At 40.1% G+C, this 15,581-nt stretch overlaps 1 protein-coding gene across 15 annotated transcripts in view; it reads left to right on the forward strand.

The window, feature by feature from the left end:
* The window catches only part of RIMS2 (regulating synaptic membrane exocytosis 2), a 345,182-nt gene extending 333,651 nt beyond the window's left edge, over positions 1-11,531 (forward strand). For all 15 annotated transcript variants that reach the window (XM_009638379.2, XM_035893825.1, XM_035893829.1 and 12 more), the window contains 5 exons: positions 7,461-7,602; positions 8,861-8,973; positions 9,701-9,802; positions 10,729-10,868; positions 11,313-11,531. In XM_009638379.2, the coding sequence (XP_009636674.1) occupies positions 7,461-7,602; positions 8,861-8,973; positions 9,701-9,802; positions 10,729-10,868; positions 11,313-11,531 (716 nt within the window). The remainder of the gene's footprint in view (positions 1-7,460; positions 7,603-8,860; positions 8,974-9,700; positions 9,803-10,728; positions 10,869-11,312) is intronic.
* Positions 11,532-15,581: the final 4,050 nt, after the last annotated feature.

The following is a 15,581-nucleotide window of genomic DNA, read 5'->3' on the forward strand; positions in this document are numbered from 1 at the left end:
GGGTCAGCTGTCCTGGCTGTGCCCCCTCCCAGCTTCTTGTGCCCCCCCAGCCTCCTCGCTGGTGGGGTGGGGTGAGGAGCAGAAAAGGCCTTGACTCTGTGTAAGCCCTGCTCAGCAGTAAGGAAAACATCCCTGAGCTATCAACCCTGTTCCCAGCACAAATCCAAACCACAGCCCCATACCACCTACTGTGAAGAAAATTAACTCTGTCCCAGCCAGAACCAGCACAGACATAGAGCTATGGGCTGCAAAGCCAGGTGTTTCTTGTTTTACAAGCAGTGAGTTTTACAGCAAACATATGAGGCTTTTGGCAGGTACCTCCTCTGACCAAAGGGACATCCCACACCGTATGAAGTCATGATCAGTGCATGATCAGTGTATAAAGCTGGGGGAAGAAGGAGTGGCCATGTGCAGTTGTGTTCCTAATTCCCATCTCCCTGTCAGGCTGCAAAGCCAGGTGTTTCTTGTTTTACAAGCAGTGAGTTTTACAGCAAACATATGAGGCTTTTGGCAGGTACCTCCTCTGACCAAAGGGACATCCCACACCGTATGAAGTCATGATCAGTGCATGATCAGTGTATAAAGCTGGGGGAAGAAGGAGTGGCCATGTGCAGTTGTGTTCCTAATTCCCATCTCCCTGTCAGTTGTACGTTTCTAAAGAAAAGCAATTGGATGACACATGAATTCTGCATTTGATGCCTGCTATTTTTATGTTGCATCAGAACTAAACTTTTTTTTTATCCCATATTTGAGCCACTTAATCTATGACAGTAGTTTTCCAAGACAGATTCAAACCTTTATGGATCTCTGGTTAGACTGGCTAGCCATGGGGTTGTTTACTAGCTCAGCAGATCTCAGTATAGCAGCTGACTTGGAACTACATCTTACACAAACTTGAAGAAAGCATTCCTTCTTGGCGCTGCAGTCATACATTTGAAAAAAAACCAGCATAAACGTAATAGAGACATCCTGATCTCTCTTGGGCCAAATAGGTGATTAAAAAATATAAAAATAGTTTATTTTCCTACTGTGTATTACAATCAAAATCTGCAGTCAACATCACTAAAACAAAGGATCCAACCAGAAGTCTGCATAGCCAGTTTGTAGTTACAAAAAGAAGTGGAAATCACATCAGTGCTAACACCTCTCATCCTTACAGCTACGGTTATTTAGTTTTGATTCCCTGGGATGGCTCCCAGTGCGTTGGATGTCTGTTATCAGGGATAAATTCTTTGTCAAGGCGATGACCAAGCAGCAAACCTCCGTGCTGTGGTTGCATATATACTTAACTGGGATTTCCAAGGAGCGTTAGCACAGGTATTGAAAACAAGCTTTAAGCTGTCAGAGATGGCTATTTGTCTTTTTTGTATGTAGCATGTTCAATAGTGGTTCTGAATAATAATGCAGGGAATACAGGAATTTTAGGAACATTAAGTAATTATCATGTATGTGGAAAACCAGCTCTTGTTAACAAGTCAGGCTTGTAAAAATGGATCGTAAGTGTTGAAGAGTTTAAACTGATGGATGCCCCACGCAGACAAACGCAGTTTCTATTGTCTGATGCTCTTAAGAATTTGCTGAAGGGTCAAGTTAGGGCTGAAGAATGGGCATCAGCACAGCAGTGAAATTAAAGTGACAGAATACAACTTTAAACACATTAAGAAGTGGGAGGGAATAAGGAGCAGGTGCCTGCCTTAAACCACAGCATTGTTTGGGAGCAGTGTGTGGTAAACTGAATTCACATCATGCGGCCACAGCAAGCCGGGGGGATCTTTCCTGGATTCCAAGTACAGCCAGCCTTGCCATGGAAGCGAAGTGAAACACAGACAAAGGATGCTGCAATCCGGCCAAAGCTTTATAACCCAGGAACAACTGACATTCGTGATGGCTGCCTCGGGTCCTGTGTATGGGAATTCATCAAGAATGGGACCTGAAAGCTTTATACCAGCCTTTGACCAGAAGCTCAAGCAACAGCTTTGCAGTTGATTATTTAATTCAGTTCTCTCTTTCTTTTGACTTTTTCTTAGGTGCTGTCTTAATTAACCTTAATCTTAATTAACCATGCTTCCAGTATGGCCAGAGGAAAGAGGGAGGAGGAAACACAAAGGCACAGGACAAGAGTGAAGAAGTATTTCTTGACTGAAAATTAAAATCTAGTGAGGCTTCCCAAGAAATGCATAGTGTGAATTGAGGCTGTCGGTCCAGCGGCTCTCAAACTTTCCAAACCTGGCAGATCCCATGCTGAAGAGCTTCCCTACTGAAGGCAGCTCTGCTTTTGGGCTACTAGGGCAGGCAATCTCTATCCCAGTCGGAATTTCTGTGTTTTACATTCAGATATTCATGGGAGCAGGAACTGGAACATGTCTTCCCTTGTTCCTTGCAAGTGCAAAGTAAGGAGAGCCCCTGGCTACAGTTCCTCCCTGGCCCTGCAAATGCTCTTTGGGCTTCGTAAATGCTTACGGCATGTCCTGTGAAAAAAAGTTCATCAGGACTGTAACAGGACGCTTCATAAGCTGGGGGTTGGCACTGGCCTCTGAGAATTGGTGAGGTGGGCTCAAAGCTTCTCTGAGGTGACAGTGGAATCTGGGTTTCCCAAAGCGTGCTTAAATTAGTAGGTCCTAATCCATGTCTGCTGCTTGGGGTCTGGGGATGACACAAGGAAAGAACCAACTCAGCTGTGGTTCCCAGCAGCGCTTCAACAAGATCTAATGCCTCATTCAGTGCAGCCAAAACCTGGGCTGTTCCAGACACAGAACTGTGCAACTGCAAGCGAGTTTGAGATCTACACCATTCCCCTTTTCGTAGGTAGGATCAAATGTTCTTGGACTGTCTCTAATGATTTTATCTAACCTGTTCTTAACATGCCCAGAGCAGATCTCTAGATACATAAAGAGCTTTACTTTTGAAAAATGGTCACTTACAGGCAGCTAACTTCAAATGAAAATACAGAAGCAGGTTTTATGAAGCCTTTTTGGTGAGAGGAGAGCAGAGGCACCTCAAGCACTTGAGTTTGTTCTGAAGCCACAGCTGCTCTGTACTCAGCAAAAGTCCTACCAAGAGATCCTGTACCACCTGGGGACCGGCCTAGCCATCCAGCCTCTGCCCGCGCCAGCGATGTCCCTCTCAGGGCTCTGTGCCTGGGGGTGAGCACTTGTTGGAAGCTCTTGTGGAAAGCAAGCTGGAAGCTCTTGCTTCTCCCCACTGGAGGCAGGTTTCATCTGGCTAGATCCCAGATCGCAGAAGGTAATCTGTTGCGTTCACTGCAGTTTTCGACTTGTCCTCGTCTGGTATTGAAGATCATCATATCAGTAGTTTTGCACCCCTAATTTGCAAGTGATTTGCACTCCAAGTTGTGGGAACAAATAATTCCATGCATAATTTTGAAAATATGGCCTGTGGAGTCTATTTGCAGTAACCATATTAGTTAAATTACCAGTGTGATTAACTGTAAGAATGAATGTGCTTTCATAAATGCCAAAGCAATTACTGTTGGTAATTTATTCCACTCCTTACAATATGGCTGCAAGAATCTGAACTAGTGTTTTTCAGATAATATATTCCATATATTATTCCATTTTGAGAAAAATGTCTTCTTTCTAGGGCAATTACATTATACTAATTTGGAGAACGTTTTCAGTGTTGTTTATTAGAGTTTAGTAAATTGTGAGTAAAATGATTTATGTGTAGGTGGTCAGCAACATACTTACAAACAAAGTACACTACTAAGCTGTCTTGTTTCCACATCCTTTCATTTGGTGAGATTAAAAACAGTGTGCATGAAGTGAGTGTTTATGTATATGTACTTTATGAAAGTATGTATATGTACTTTTATAAACCCCCCACTTTTACAGTGGTACCAGTTACATGTTTACTTCTGTGTTAGTGGCAGATGCATTCCCACGTTACTCATCTAGCTGGAGATTAGCATCATCTCAGTTTGGTTCATTCAACTCTATGTTTGTTTTCACAAATGTTTTGGGGAAATGATCTGTCTTAAAAGAAAAAGAATAACTTTAAAACATATTGTTGGTTTGTTCCTTTGGGGCTGGGTCCAGTACTGAACGCAGCCAGCCACACAAGTAGTGGAATTAGCACAACAGAGGAGGTTTTAATTTCCAGGCAGGAATGAGGGAAAGCAGTTTGAATTTATTAAAGTGGTAAGACCTACAACCAGAGCTTCTACCAGCTACAGCTTGGAAGTATGGCACCAAAGGCTATTTCTTTGAGTAACTACTTGCATTTTCATTGCTACTTGCAATCTTTTAAGTATTTTAATGCTCAATCTGTGAAACACAAATTATGGTTTATGCAAATACTCTCTTTGCTTTTAAATTGTTTGAGGAACTGTGGGATTGTTTTTGATTTATTGCGTTTTTCCAGGGACCAATGTATTGCTAGTATTGTAGGCAATCGAGTGTAGGTATTTCTCATGTGTATTATTACATATTATTTGAGCCAAGCTTAATCTGAAAGAATATTCGTCTCTAAAGCAGTGGCTCAGGAGTCATGCCTGTGACCTGGGTCTTCTTCTGTACTTCTATTCCAAATTGCCATTTTGCTGTTAAAATCTTCAATTCTTATTTCAAGAAGCATCAACATCATGATTAGAAGCCTTATTGCTGAAAGGTCAGATCTTCCTCTTTTGAGACCATGAGAGAGCTCTGCCTGTTTCTGTTGAAAACTGGAATACAGTTATTCACATAGCCTCCTTCCAACCCTCCTTAAATTTGGTGTTAAGGTCAAAATAGTTGCTATTTACCACTTGCACTTACACAAAAGTTGGATACACTATGCATGCCTGACTTTCATGCTGTATCAAAGTTGTGTCTTCTCAGCTGTTGGAATGTTTTCATGTGAACCAGAACACTTATTTCAGTTAAAATGAATGGGGGAAATTAAACCTGCTGAAAAATAAGATTCAGAGGGATGCTAAGAACAGCTACACGTGTGCCTCTATGAAGACTTGAATGGCAATTGCACCAGTTCTGCCTTGATTTCTCAGTAAATTGATGTGCAACAGATGTGTTGATTTTTTTTCTGTGAATGTTCTGCTGGAGTGAAGGTGTGCAGACTTACAATTCTAATTCAGAAAAAAATCTGCTTTACTAATTAATAAAAGTTACTATATACTCCTTACATATCACCTATTCAGACACATACTTATCCCAACCCCCACAATCTTTGAAAGATATGATATGAAGTGATTGAAGAATCATGCAAGATGGAGATGCCCTGTTAAATTTGCATGAGAGGACGACCACCATTCAGCAAGGCTGAATGAAAATGGATGCTTACTAATCAAAAGAGCTCTTACAATGGAAGACTAGTATCCCGTGAGAATACTTGAATGAGAAGAGCATGGGGCTCCAGGAGTTGTGTGCCTTTCACATGTAACTATGGCGCAACATACCTTTTCTACAAAGCTATAGCACAATTTTTCCCAGGCAGTTTTGCAGGACTATTTCTTTAATATGAGTGATTGGATTTTAGAACAACTCTGGACCAGTGTTGGAAGCCAGCTGCCAGCTTTCATTAGTTTAATATAAATAATAAAACTGGCAGACACTTGGAACAGTACAACCCAATAGAAATCAAATTGTTGACTTCTGCCCTTCATTTTTCCTATGCCGTGTTAGCCTTGTATCTTTTTAGTTTGTATTTATTGCACCAGATACTGATGGGCATTTTCACAAGTAGTTTTGATGTAGTAAAAAAATTATTTCACTCTGTTGGGTAGTAAATTCATGTGGGTAGCTGAAATTCTAGAGGAAAATTATTACTTCTGGGTTTTTTTATATACTTATTAAAAATTACAGTCTTAAGGAATGCATAGAAAGCTTGTCATAAGCAATATGATTTGAACCACTCATGATACTGCTATAGAATGTCTCACTACTACTAAATATTGCAAAGTTATTAATCTTTATTGACAAGGGGTCAGTAGGTTTCAAGGTGGTTTGGGTGTCTATTTCCCACTTGACTAAAATTGCCGTGTTCTTTATCTGACCTACTTATCCCTCCTGACTGGAGGGCCTAGGGGACTTCAATGCACACCGAGGCTTGTAGGACAGAGTGACACTGAGTGTGGACATTGAAATTGATAGCCCATTCCTATTCCCCATCCGAGGGTGCCAGTCTTCTTACTCTAAGGCAGCCCCTGGGCTCGCGTGTCCTCCTCGTGGTGTGAGAGTCCCTATCCCAGGACAATCATCTCCTCCCTTGCTCGGTTCCTTTCTCAAATCCCTAGAGCTTTGCCGACCCCGCAGGTCCCACAGTTCTTCTGACCTCTGGTTCACGATGAACCAGAGAAGGTGTGAATGGCAGCAGAGGCTACAAACAGCTGAAGAAGAGGGAGAGTCCCTAGATATCCTAGGATATTGGGTATTACTCTACCCTCATTGTATCAGTATTTAAGAACTCTATTATTTGGTGTCGTGTACATTTAGAGTGACTGCTCTCTTATAATATTATCAGTATATCACACATGGCTGTGCTGATGTCAGGGGGGTATTGAACAGATAAAAGAAACTGGAATACAGAATTCCCTGCCCCATTGCAGGGAACAGCATTTAAAATCAGAAAATTACATGGAGTGACTCTCTTATTCATGAAAGAAAAACCGAAGCTTCATTCCTACTCATTTCTTTCTTTTCTTTTTTCTTTTTTTCTTTTTTTTTTTTTTTTTTGGTGGTGCTTTCAAATATATCGTCCAGCTGAGATCTTCATCAAAATTCCTACAATAAAATGCTACTATATTAAGTTTTAAGTATTTTTTTCCCTTGTGTGATACCCAGCTGTCACTTTGCTGTTTTTACAACTAAAATTAAACCACGCAAGCAGATACAAAAATTGTTACCCTTGGAGGTGGTAAGAAAGTTTCATATTGTGCATAAAAGTCAATACTGTATTTTTTAGATACAAAGTTAAAGCAGCTAGTGAAATATGAAGAATAGAGAAGAAAGAATGGGAAGGGTTCTTGATTTGTTGTTTACTATCCTCAGTAATGGGTATCTGTAACTTGATTTAGTAGATAATGATGAAATGTTTTTAAATCAAATAATTCATCTGAATTAGGACATTCCTCAGACACTGTGGGTTTTGCCATAATGGTAACATTTTAATTGAATTCCTGAGGGGGATATATTCATCCAGACAAAACATATTTTAAACACACTATGCTATGGATAGTGTAAATCTGGTTACCTCTGTCGGCAGACTCGTGTTGTGCCTATGCTGTCTGCCCTTGGGAAGCAGGTGGTGACAGAACTAGGGTCCTGTAAAAGTTATTTATGATGCTGCTTGCCTATTATTTAAAAAATGGTAATTTTTAAATTGAAGTTTTGGTCCCAGTCATTAATTTCTGGCTTCGAGTGTTTCTGCCACGTGGAGCAGTGGCGTCCTGCCTGCAGCGGAGCCCCCAGGGCCATGGTGTGACGGGGGCTTCTCTTTTGTCTCTGCAGAAGCAGGGGGCAAGAAGCTGCGGAGCACCGTCCAGAGGAGCACTGAGACAGGGCTGGCTGTGGAGATGAGGAACTGGATGACCCGTCAGGCCAGCCGGGAGTCGACAGATGGGAGTATGAACAGCTACAGCTCTGAGGGAAAGTAAGCAGCAGTTACAACTGTGGTTACCTGACGTTTCTCCATGAAACTGGTAGTTAGCAAAGAGTGTGGTAGGTGCCGTAGCTCCTGCTCAGCCAGAGTTCTCCTTGGCAAGCTAGTGTCACTGACGGACCAAGCCTAAGTCTTCCCCTGTGACCAAAAGAGTCTCCCATTGTTGGTGCAGGGAGGATGAGGATCATTTCTGCCGTGCCATGAGAAGGGCACTCGGTGGGTCAGAGCATCAGCGCACAGCGTGGCAGGAGTGGAGTCAGGTGCAGTGTGCCGGGTAAAACACAGAAAAGGACAGGTTCTCTGCTGAAAACTCCTCACATACGTCTGTGCTTTGCAGAGCAAAGCATTTCCAGGTGTCATTCACTGTTCTCAAGAGTTTTTAAAAGATTCTGCTAATTAATCCCAAGGAAATGATCTGGGCAGAAGTATGAGACTGTAACGTACCATGCTTTTCATAAAAGCCCAAGTTAAAGACTTCCGAGTGGTATGTCCAAGACATTGCCCAAAAAAATCTTACTGTGGATAGATCTGTTAGTGGTATTCACAGCACTGTGTGATCTTCCTATACCTGAGAATAGATCTTACATGTCCAAGTTGATGCAACTTGAGGTGGACACTTATTTATGGTCATTACAAATCTCATTAGTTCTTGTTTCCTTGTAATGGGTTGCAGATAATTTATGGGAAGAATTTGAATTTCAAATTACTTTGGTCATTTGCCACAATGGATTTCAGTTCCATTATTGAATCATGTCATTCTCAAAGGCATTTTTAACAAAATGTTTATATTTAAAAGGTGATTTTAAAAAGCAGTGACCAGTATTCAGTCTAATGTAGTAATTTCACTAGGTACATTTGACATTCAGCCATTGTGTTCACGTTGACTGAGAAATGTGAGCAATTTTACCTTCGTGTAACTAAGTTATTGGTAAGGGCATGTATAAGTATCTTACTAAACAGTGGTCTTTAATATATTGGGAAAATATTACCGTGGAAATTAGACTTAGTGAGGATCAGTGCTTCCTTCACCTGTTTGTTTATATGCTGGAGGCTGAACTGCTACTTGTTGAAGACTGCGAAGTTTTGAAAGTTAGAGTAATTGTTTTGTAAGGTTATCAGTGTAAGTTCGTTCCTTGTGAGCAGTAGTACCAAAACCATAAATGCTACATGCAAAACAAAATCTAGAAAACAAAAAAGGGCAAATTCAAGTATATTTATTTTTGGGTTTTGTTTCAATATTATTTTTTAGTTTGATTTTCCCTGGCGTGAGGTTGGCTGCTGACAGCCAGTTCAGTGATTTTCTGGATGGACTTGGTCCTGCCCAGCTTGTAGGACGACAGACTTTGGCAACACCATCAATGGGTAAGCATTTATGTCCTATAGATATGATATAATCTGCTGGGTCTGGTAATTAGAACATAGAAATTATCTAGATTCTCAGTTTTTAAATATGGATTTCCCATGTGGGTTTCAACAACTCGGTTAAGACTGAAACTGTAACCTCAGCCAAAGTTGAACATAATTGTGGATGCTCATTAAGACACTCAAAAGTAGAAAGGTGCTTTGAAAAATTCAGTCTTTTATCTCTTCTTCCTCAGTTTTCCATCTTTAAAATGTGGCTAATGAGACCAATCCCTTCTCTGAATCACTTGAATAGTATTGAATAAAAATGGGAATATACATGCAAAGTATTTGTTGTTATTGTGCTTACAGACTTTTTTATATTCACAAGTTAGCCTCCCATACCTTGTCTTAAACTAGAGGCATGGTGAAGACATTTCAAGCAGTTTTACAGAGCTGCTTTGTACTAATTCCCTTGCTGCCTTTTTTTTTATAATCTGAAGTTCTTAAAAAAAAAATTAATTTGAATTGATAGGGGCATGGGAAATAGGAGACGATGTTATTGCAGGGGTCTTTAATTGTTTACTAATGTAAATAGCAGGGAAGAGGATAAGTATTAAATTATCTAGTAGTGTTAAAATCCAGACCATACTTACTGGTGGAATGCAGATGATACAAGTCATCAATCACATATGCGTCCTAGAAATTCCCATGGCTTTTCTTATATTTGGGTATTTCTGTTGTCTAGGAGATATCCAGGTGGGAATGATGGACAAGAAAGGACAACTGGAAGTAGAAATAATCCGAGCCCGTGGCCTTGTTGTAAAACCAGGTTCAAAGACACTGCCAGGTAAGGAAGAAAAATCTTAGCGGCAAGCATAGCGTTCTACCAAAAAAATCCAACAAAACCCCAACTTCTGAGGCTTTAGTGTTCAACTTAGGTAAACTCTTAGCAAACTCACATATCAGTCAATTACAGTATTGTACATTGAAATGCATAATGTATTGAAATGGTATACAAACCCAGCCCTACTTCAGGAGGAAAAAAAAAAATCAGACTAGTGTCTGGGCTACCAGAAGACACAAAAGTATTTTAATAATAACAAATGCATCCTTGGTTATGCAGAAGGAAGGAAGGTATATACTGAAGATGTGATACAGGAACCTTGCGGATGAAGAGGGAATCAATTAGAGGTGTGGAATAGGTACCTCCTTGAAAAGTAGACCAGTATTTGATACTTACTCCTTATTTTATAATCTGATGTCCTATAACACTATGTGAAAGGGACAATATAATGATATTTTTAGCAAGCTCTTCTGCCAAAATGGAAATTGTGTCAAGAGTCTTTTCTTCACTGATTTTCACCCTGTAGATAATTTTAAATTATTAACAATTTGGAGCATTGATCCAAATCTCACCAAAGTCAATGCAAGTCATCCATTTACTTAACAGGCCTATTTTGCGTACTGTACAGTATAGGGATACTATATATAGGAATATCTGATTTTTCCAGGTCAAAATCTGAATTATCTCATGGCAAAAGAGACATCTAAAAAGAAGTAAAGAAAATAGCATACCAGGGAGAAAAGTAAAACAAATGCATGGATGCTTTGCATGTGAATAAATGTTAATATTGCTTGTGGAGGTTTGTTCATCTAAGTTACAGAGCCAGTAAAAGGCAGATTTTATCATATGGTGATAGAACAGTGTATTTGTTATGCAAAAAAATCTGGACTACTTCTTTACTTATTGTTCTTTATTTTCTTTCTTCTAAGCACCATATGTAAAGGTGTATCTATTAGAAAATGGAGTCTGCATAGCCAAAAAGAAAACAAAGGTGGCAAGAAAAACGCTGGAACCACTTTATCAGCAGCTTCTATCATTTGAAGAAAGTCCCCAAGGAAAAGTTTTACAGGTACTTTGCATCAATATTATTCTGAATCTGAAAACGTTGCCTGTGCGGTTTTCACTGAATGAGTTTCCAACTTCCTTTATGCTTCATTTGGCAAGTCCTTCTATTTCAAATACTTGTTGAGCAGATAAATACTACAGTAATCACTGTTGATGCAAACAGAAAGTGCTGAGCAAAAGTTAGTTGTAGATTATTTTGCTTCTGCTATATGTGTGGGCTCCTCCTCTCACTGGGCTTTCTTTAGTATCGTGGGTAACTGCTCTGTTGCTGCCCAGGTCATTTCTGTCACTGCGTCTTGATTAGTGTACACAGAACTAAACTATGTCAGCAGACAAGCAATTCATTCCTTAGTGTAAAGAAATAAGCAGAGACATTCGACGAATCCGATTGAAGCTCTCATCAATTTTTGCTGATATTTTTCTATTTTCTTGTTTCCTCTGCTAACAGATAATTGTTTGGGGAGACTATGGACGTATGGATCACAAATCCTTTATGGGAGTGGCACAGATACTTTTAGATGAACTGGACCTGTCCAACATGGTGATTGGGTGGTTCAAACTCTTCCCTCCTTCTTCCCTAGTAGACCCAACTTTAGCTCCTCTCACTAGAAGAGCTTCCCAATCATCTCTTGAAAGTTCAACAGGACCTTCGTATGCTCGCTCATAGCAGCTGTGAAACTGTTGTCATAGCAACCAGCGTTACAAAAAAATAAAATTACAGGTCGCAAACCCTGGTAACACTGCATGCTTAATGTTGTGTCTTCTGAGCCTGTTTCTAGGGCTGCAACGCGATCCTGTGTTCTCAAGGAAGTTGCACACATTGTGCCCTACAGAAGGCCCTCAGGTGAAGGACTGAAGTCATGAAGAACTGATAGGTTTGGAGTTCAGGGACACTCAGTTTTGGTCCAATCTGAAGCCATGGACTAAACTAAAAGAATCAATCTGTTTCATGCAACAAAAGTCCTTTTCAATGGCATATCTGTTTTGTTGCTCCCGTTTCTTTCTTTATCTGCCCTCCCCTCCTAAAGCTTTGTTATGCCACAGAAATGGAGTTACCCTCCCATGAAGCCATGTTACAAGTCAGTGGATTAGCAAGCACTGGAAGAAAAGAAGAATGTAAGGATGCTGGAAAAGTCAACTGTCATCTAAAACAGTTGCTTGAGATCCGAAAACTCTTCATCCTGAAAAGGTTCAAGACTTACAGTGGTGGGCTTCATACCTCCAGCTATAGATACAGTGAAACCCCAGATGCGATGGACTCTGAAAAATAAAATTCTGTGGATATACTGTACTGTATGAAATTAAAGAAACTTTTTTGCATGGACACAGATTTAGCTGAACACTTAAATTATTTTCTTGGGGCTGCAACTTGCAAAAAAAAAAAAAAAAAATAAATCAGCCATTTTCAACAGTTTATATTTTTTTTAAAAAAAAATTTCACTAGTGCATGGACACAGATTTAGCTGAACACTTAAATTATTTTCTTGGGGCTGCAACTTGCAAAAAAAAAAAAAAAAGAATAAATCAGCCATTTTCAACAGTTTATATTATTTTTAAAAATAAATTTCACTAGTGCATGGTTTTAAAGGGAAGAGAATGCAACAGGGTGATACAAAGACACACCACGTTTATCATTCTTTAAACCAGTCATGGTCTGTATTTTTGCAGACGTATATTAAAAATAAAAAAATAATTTCTAGCAAATATTTAAAATTCTGTTTATGTGACAAGAAATAAGTATAATATATTAAATTTATTTAAATGTAAAAGGTACAAGCCTTGTAAAGTTCAACATAATGTGCAAATTGTACACTTCTTTTACCTCCTCCTTTCTCTCTCTCTCCTCCCAGTCCCCCTTCTTCCTTTTGCTCTTTTTCCCCTCTACCTCCCAGGATGATCATCATATTCTAAAATGGCTACCTTTTGACTTACTACTCTCTTACGCCCCATATTTGGTTCAGGGTTGCAGATTGTTCTGCATTTCTGAATTATTTGAGAAAAATATTGTTTAAGAACTTACTTTTTTTCAAGCATGTTGAAAAGGATTTTGCAACATGGCTTGGGAGTACATTAATGTAATTCAGCATGTATTTGATAAAGAAGATATTTGAACTTTTTGCAATTTATTGTACAGTGCATGGTAACTTATTTTCATTTTTTCTCACCTTCAAATTGAATTCTACAGCAAAATACTGGAATCATGTGGCCATTGTAAGATGTCTTCAATAAATTTCTTTTCAGCACCAGCATCTTTCATTCAAAGGTTGAACTATCATTTCTTGAAGGCTTTTGGAAAGAGGAAAAATTAAGTAACCTGGTTGATTTTTAGGAAATAAATTTAAACACTTTTATTTGCACTAAACCAAATTAATTGCCACATTTTTGAGATTACAAAAGCAACAAAGGTTACTAATTCGTACAGTTCTTCTGCTGTAAAGTTCAATTTTCATAAAATACATTTGTGTTGCAAAAGACATAATTAGGTAATAGAGGTCTGGAAAATATCAGTCTTTGGTTCGTAAAATAGCCTTAAAGAAAGCTTATCAGTACCACTCCGACAGCTCTTTGGCACCATTACCAGAATCCTCACTACAGTCAGTGGATCTTCAAAAACCTGTTTTTTGTAGCAGACAGTAACTACCGTTGGGTGGTGCTGCAAGTTCAAGCTTCTCATTAAATTACATTATTTAAAGGGAATGTAACTGGCTAACATTTAATAACAAAATGTCCTTTTTTTCTGGGTCTTTGTATGCCTTTAATACCTATTTAAGGTTTAATATTGAAACCTTGCAATAATTTTTGAAATATACATTACATTTTCCTTCAAGGCCACACAGAATTACTCTGATTTTATTTGAAAATCTATTAAAGTTTCCCATTAAGAAATTGTACATGCCTCATACGAGGGCAAAAGTAATAACAGTATCACTTCAAATGCCTTTTACTTTGTGCAATATCATATAAATCAAGATTGTGTCTTGTCTTCAGAGTTTATATAATGGATTGTTGTTAAGTTAATGGACAGACTGGTAAATTTGTATTTATTGAAATAATTTAGACACCTGTCTACCAGCAGCAAATAAATACTACTAACATGCAGTCTACAATATCCCCTAGGATATTAAAGAAAAATACATAACCATTTTCCTGATTCTGTGAGATGTGCTCACACATTCTTGTATGCATAGTCCGATATAAATTATTTCAAATTTTAAAATCAAGGACATGACGCATGGAAGGTTTGTACATACTTGTCATTACGCAGTATTTATTTTAAAAAAATTAATGTATTTTTTTTAATTTTCACACGTCTGCAACTCTACTTATGGTTTAGTCATGTAAATAGCACTATTCCAGTGATCACTGCTGTCTTGTACATAGTACGTTTTAAAAAGTTAAAAAGGAATTAAAGTTGGGGGGGGGGGGGGGGGGAGGAAGAGCAGATTAGGCCTGTAATGAACACCAACTAATGTAAATCAAACTCATTCTGGTGATGGTATTTAACACTTTAAATAAAACATTTTCTTTACAGACCTTGTGTGCAGCACTTTGTTGCTATTCTCTGAGATGGTCAGCAGCGTCCTTCAGCGGAGCTCATAGCAAAAGGCACACGCAGCTGACGGACACGCAAGCTTTTCTTCTCGTAACAGTGCTGCAAATGAAATGTTATTTGTAAAATAACACATTACCTGCCAGAGGTTTTCGGACATGGGCCATGTCTCCCCCAGCCCGGCGTCGAGCTCTGGGCTCCGGCCACACTCCCGCTCCCAAATGCCGAAACAGGCGCACGGCTCCAGGGCTGGAGCTGGCTCTGAGCTGCCAACCCTGGCTGCGAGGACATGCTCGGGGTTTGGTGTAACTCGCACACTTAAATGTGCTGGGACCATGAAGTGCTACCTCACGGCATGGAGCAGCCATACCACCCAGTTACACTTCCAGCGCTGGAAATGGGTGGCATGCTCAAAGTGGCTCTTGGGGATGGTTGTGGATGGAACTGCCGTCCTGTTCCCGGTGTTTTGGGAGGGCGCTGCCCGGCCTCCCCAGAGCAATGCCAGTGGTGTTCCCTGGTGTACCCTGCCCAGGTACCATTCCTGCCACCGCTTAATTCACTGGGAAAGCTGTGGCCTTAGGTTTTCAGCTGTTGAAGTACACTATTAAAGAGATTGGACTGTAAAAGTTTGTAAGCTTCCGCCCTATCCCTAGATACCACCTGTTATTAGCTGCTATTTATTTTTTTATGAGCAGGGCACAAATGAGGCCAGAGTACCCAGCCGGCGGGGGTAGCTGCTGGGGTCGCACTGCCTGCGCAGCAGGGAGCGGGCAGCGGTCTAATGCCTCTACAGCTACGTGGTGGGGATGGAGATGGCGGGAGTGGAGGCTTTTCTCTCTGCCTGGCTCCTCAGAGGCAGCATTGGCACAGGCGGTGGTGACGGGGTGAAACTCAAGTGCTGCTGCTAAGTCAAGTACCTATGCCTTGGAAATTTACTGAAGACCGACAGCCTGGCTGGCGGTTTGCACAGGAAAATCTGTGCATTTCATCCCAGATAAAAGGGGAAAGAAAAACACCACTGCACTGTCAGGAGATAAAACCTCCAAGAAAGCAAAAGTATTTTGGGCAGAGCGCTGGTGGGAACTGTGAGGAAGGAGACTCCAACTGTTTGTTGTAGCACATCTGAAAGCAGAATGCTGGGGAAACAAAACCAGACTTTGGGCATCT

Source organism: Egretta garzetta, unplaced genomic scaffold (genome assembly GCF_000687185.1).
Source record: "Egretta garzetta isolate BGI_Z169 unplaced genomic scaffold, ASM68718v1 scaffold154, whole genome shotgun sequence".
Classification (NCBI taxonomy): Eukaryota; Metazoa; Chordata; class Aves; order Pelecaniformes; family Ardeidae; genus Egretta; species Egretta garzetta.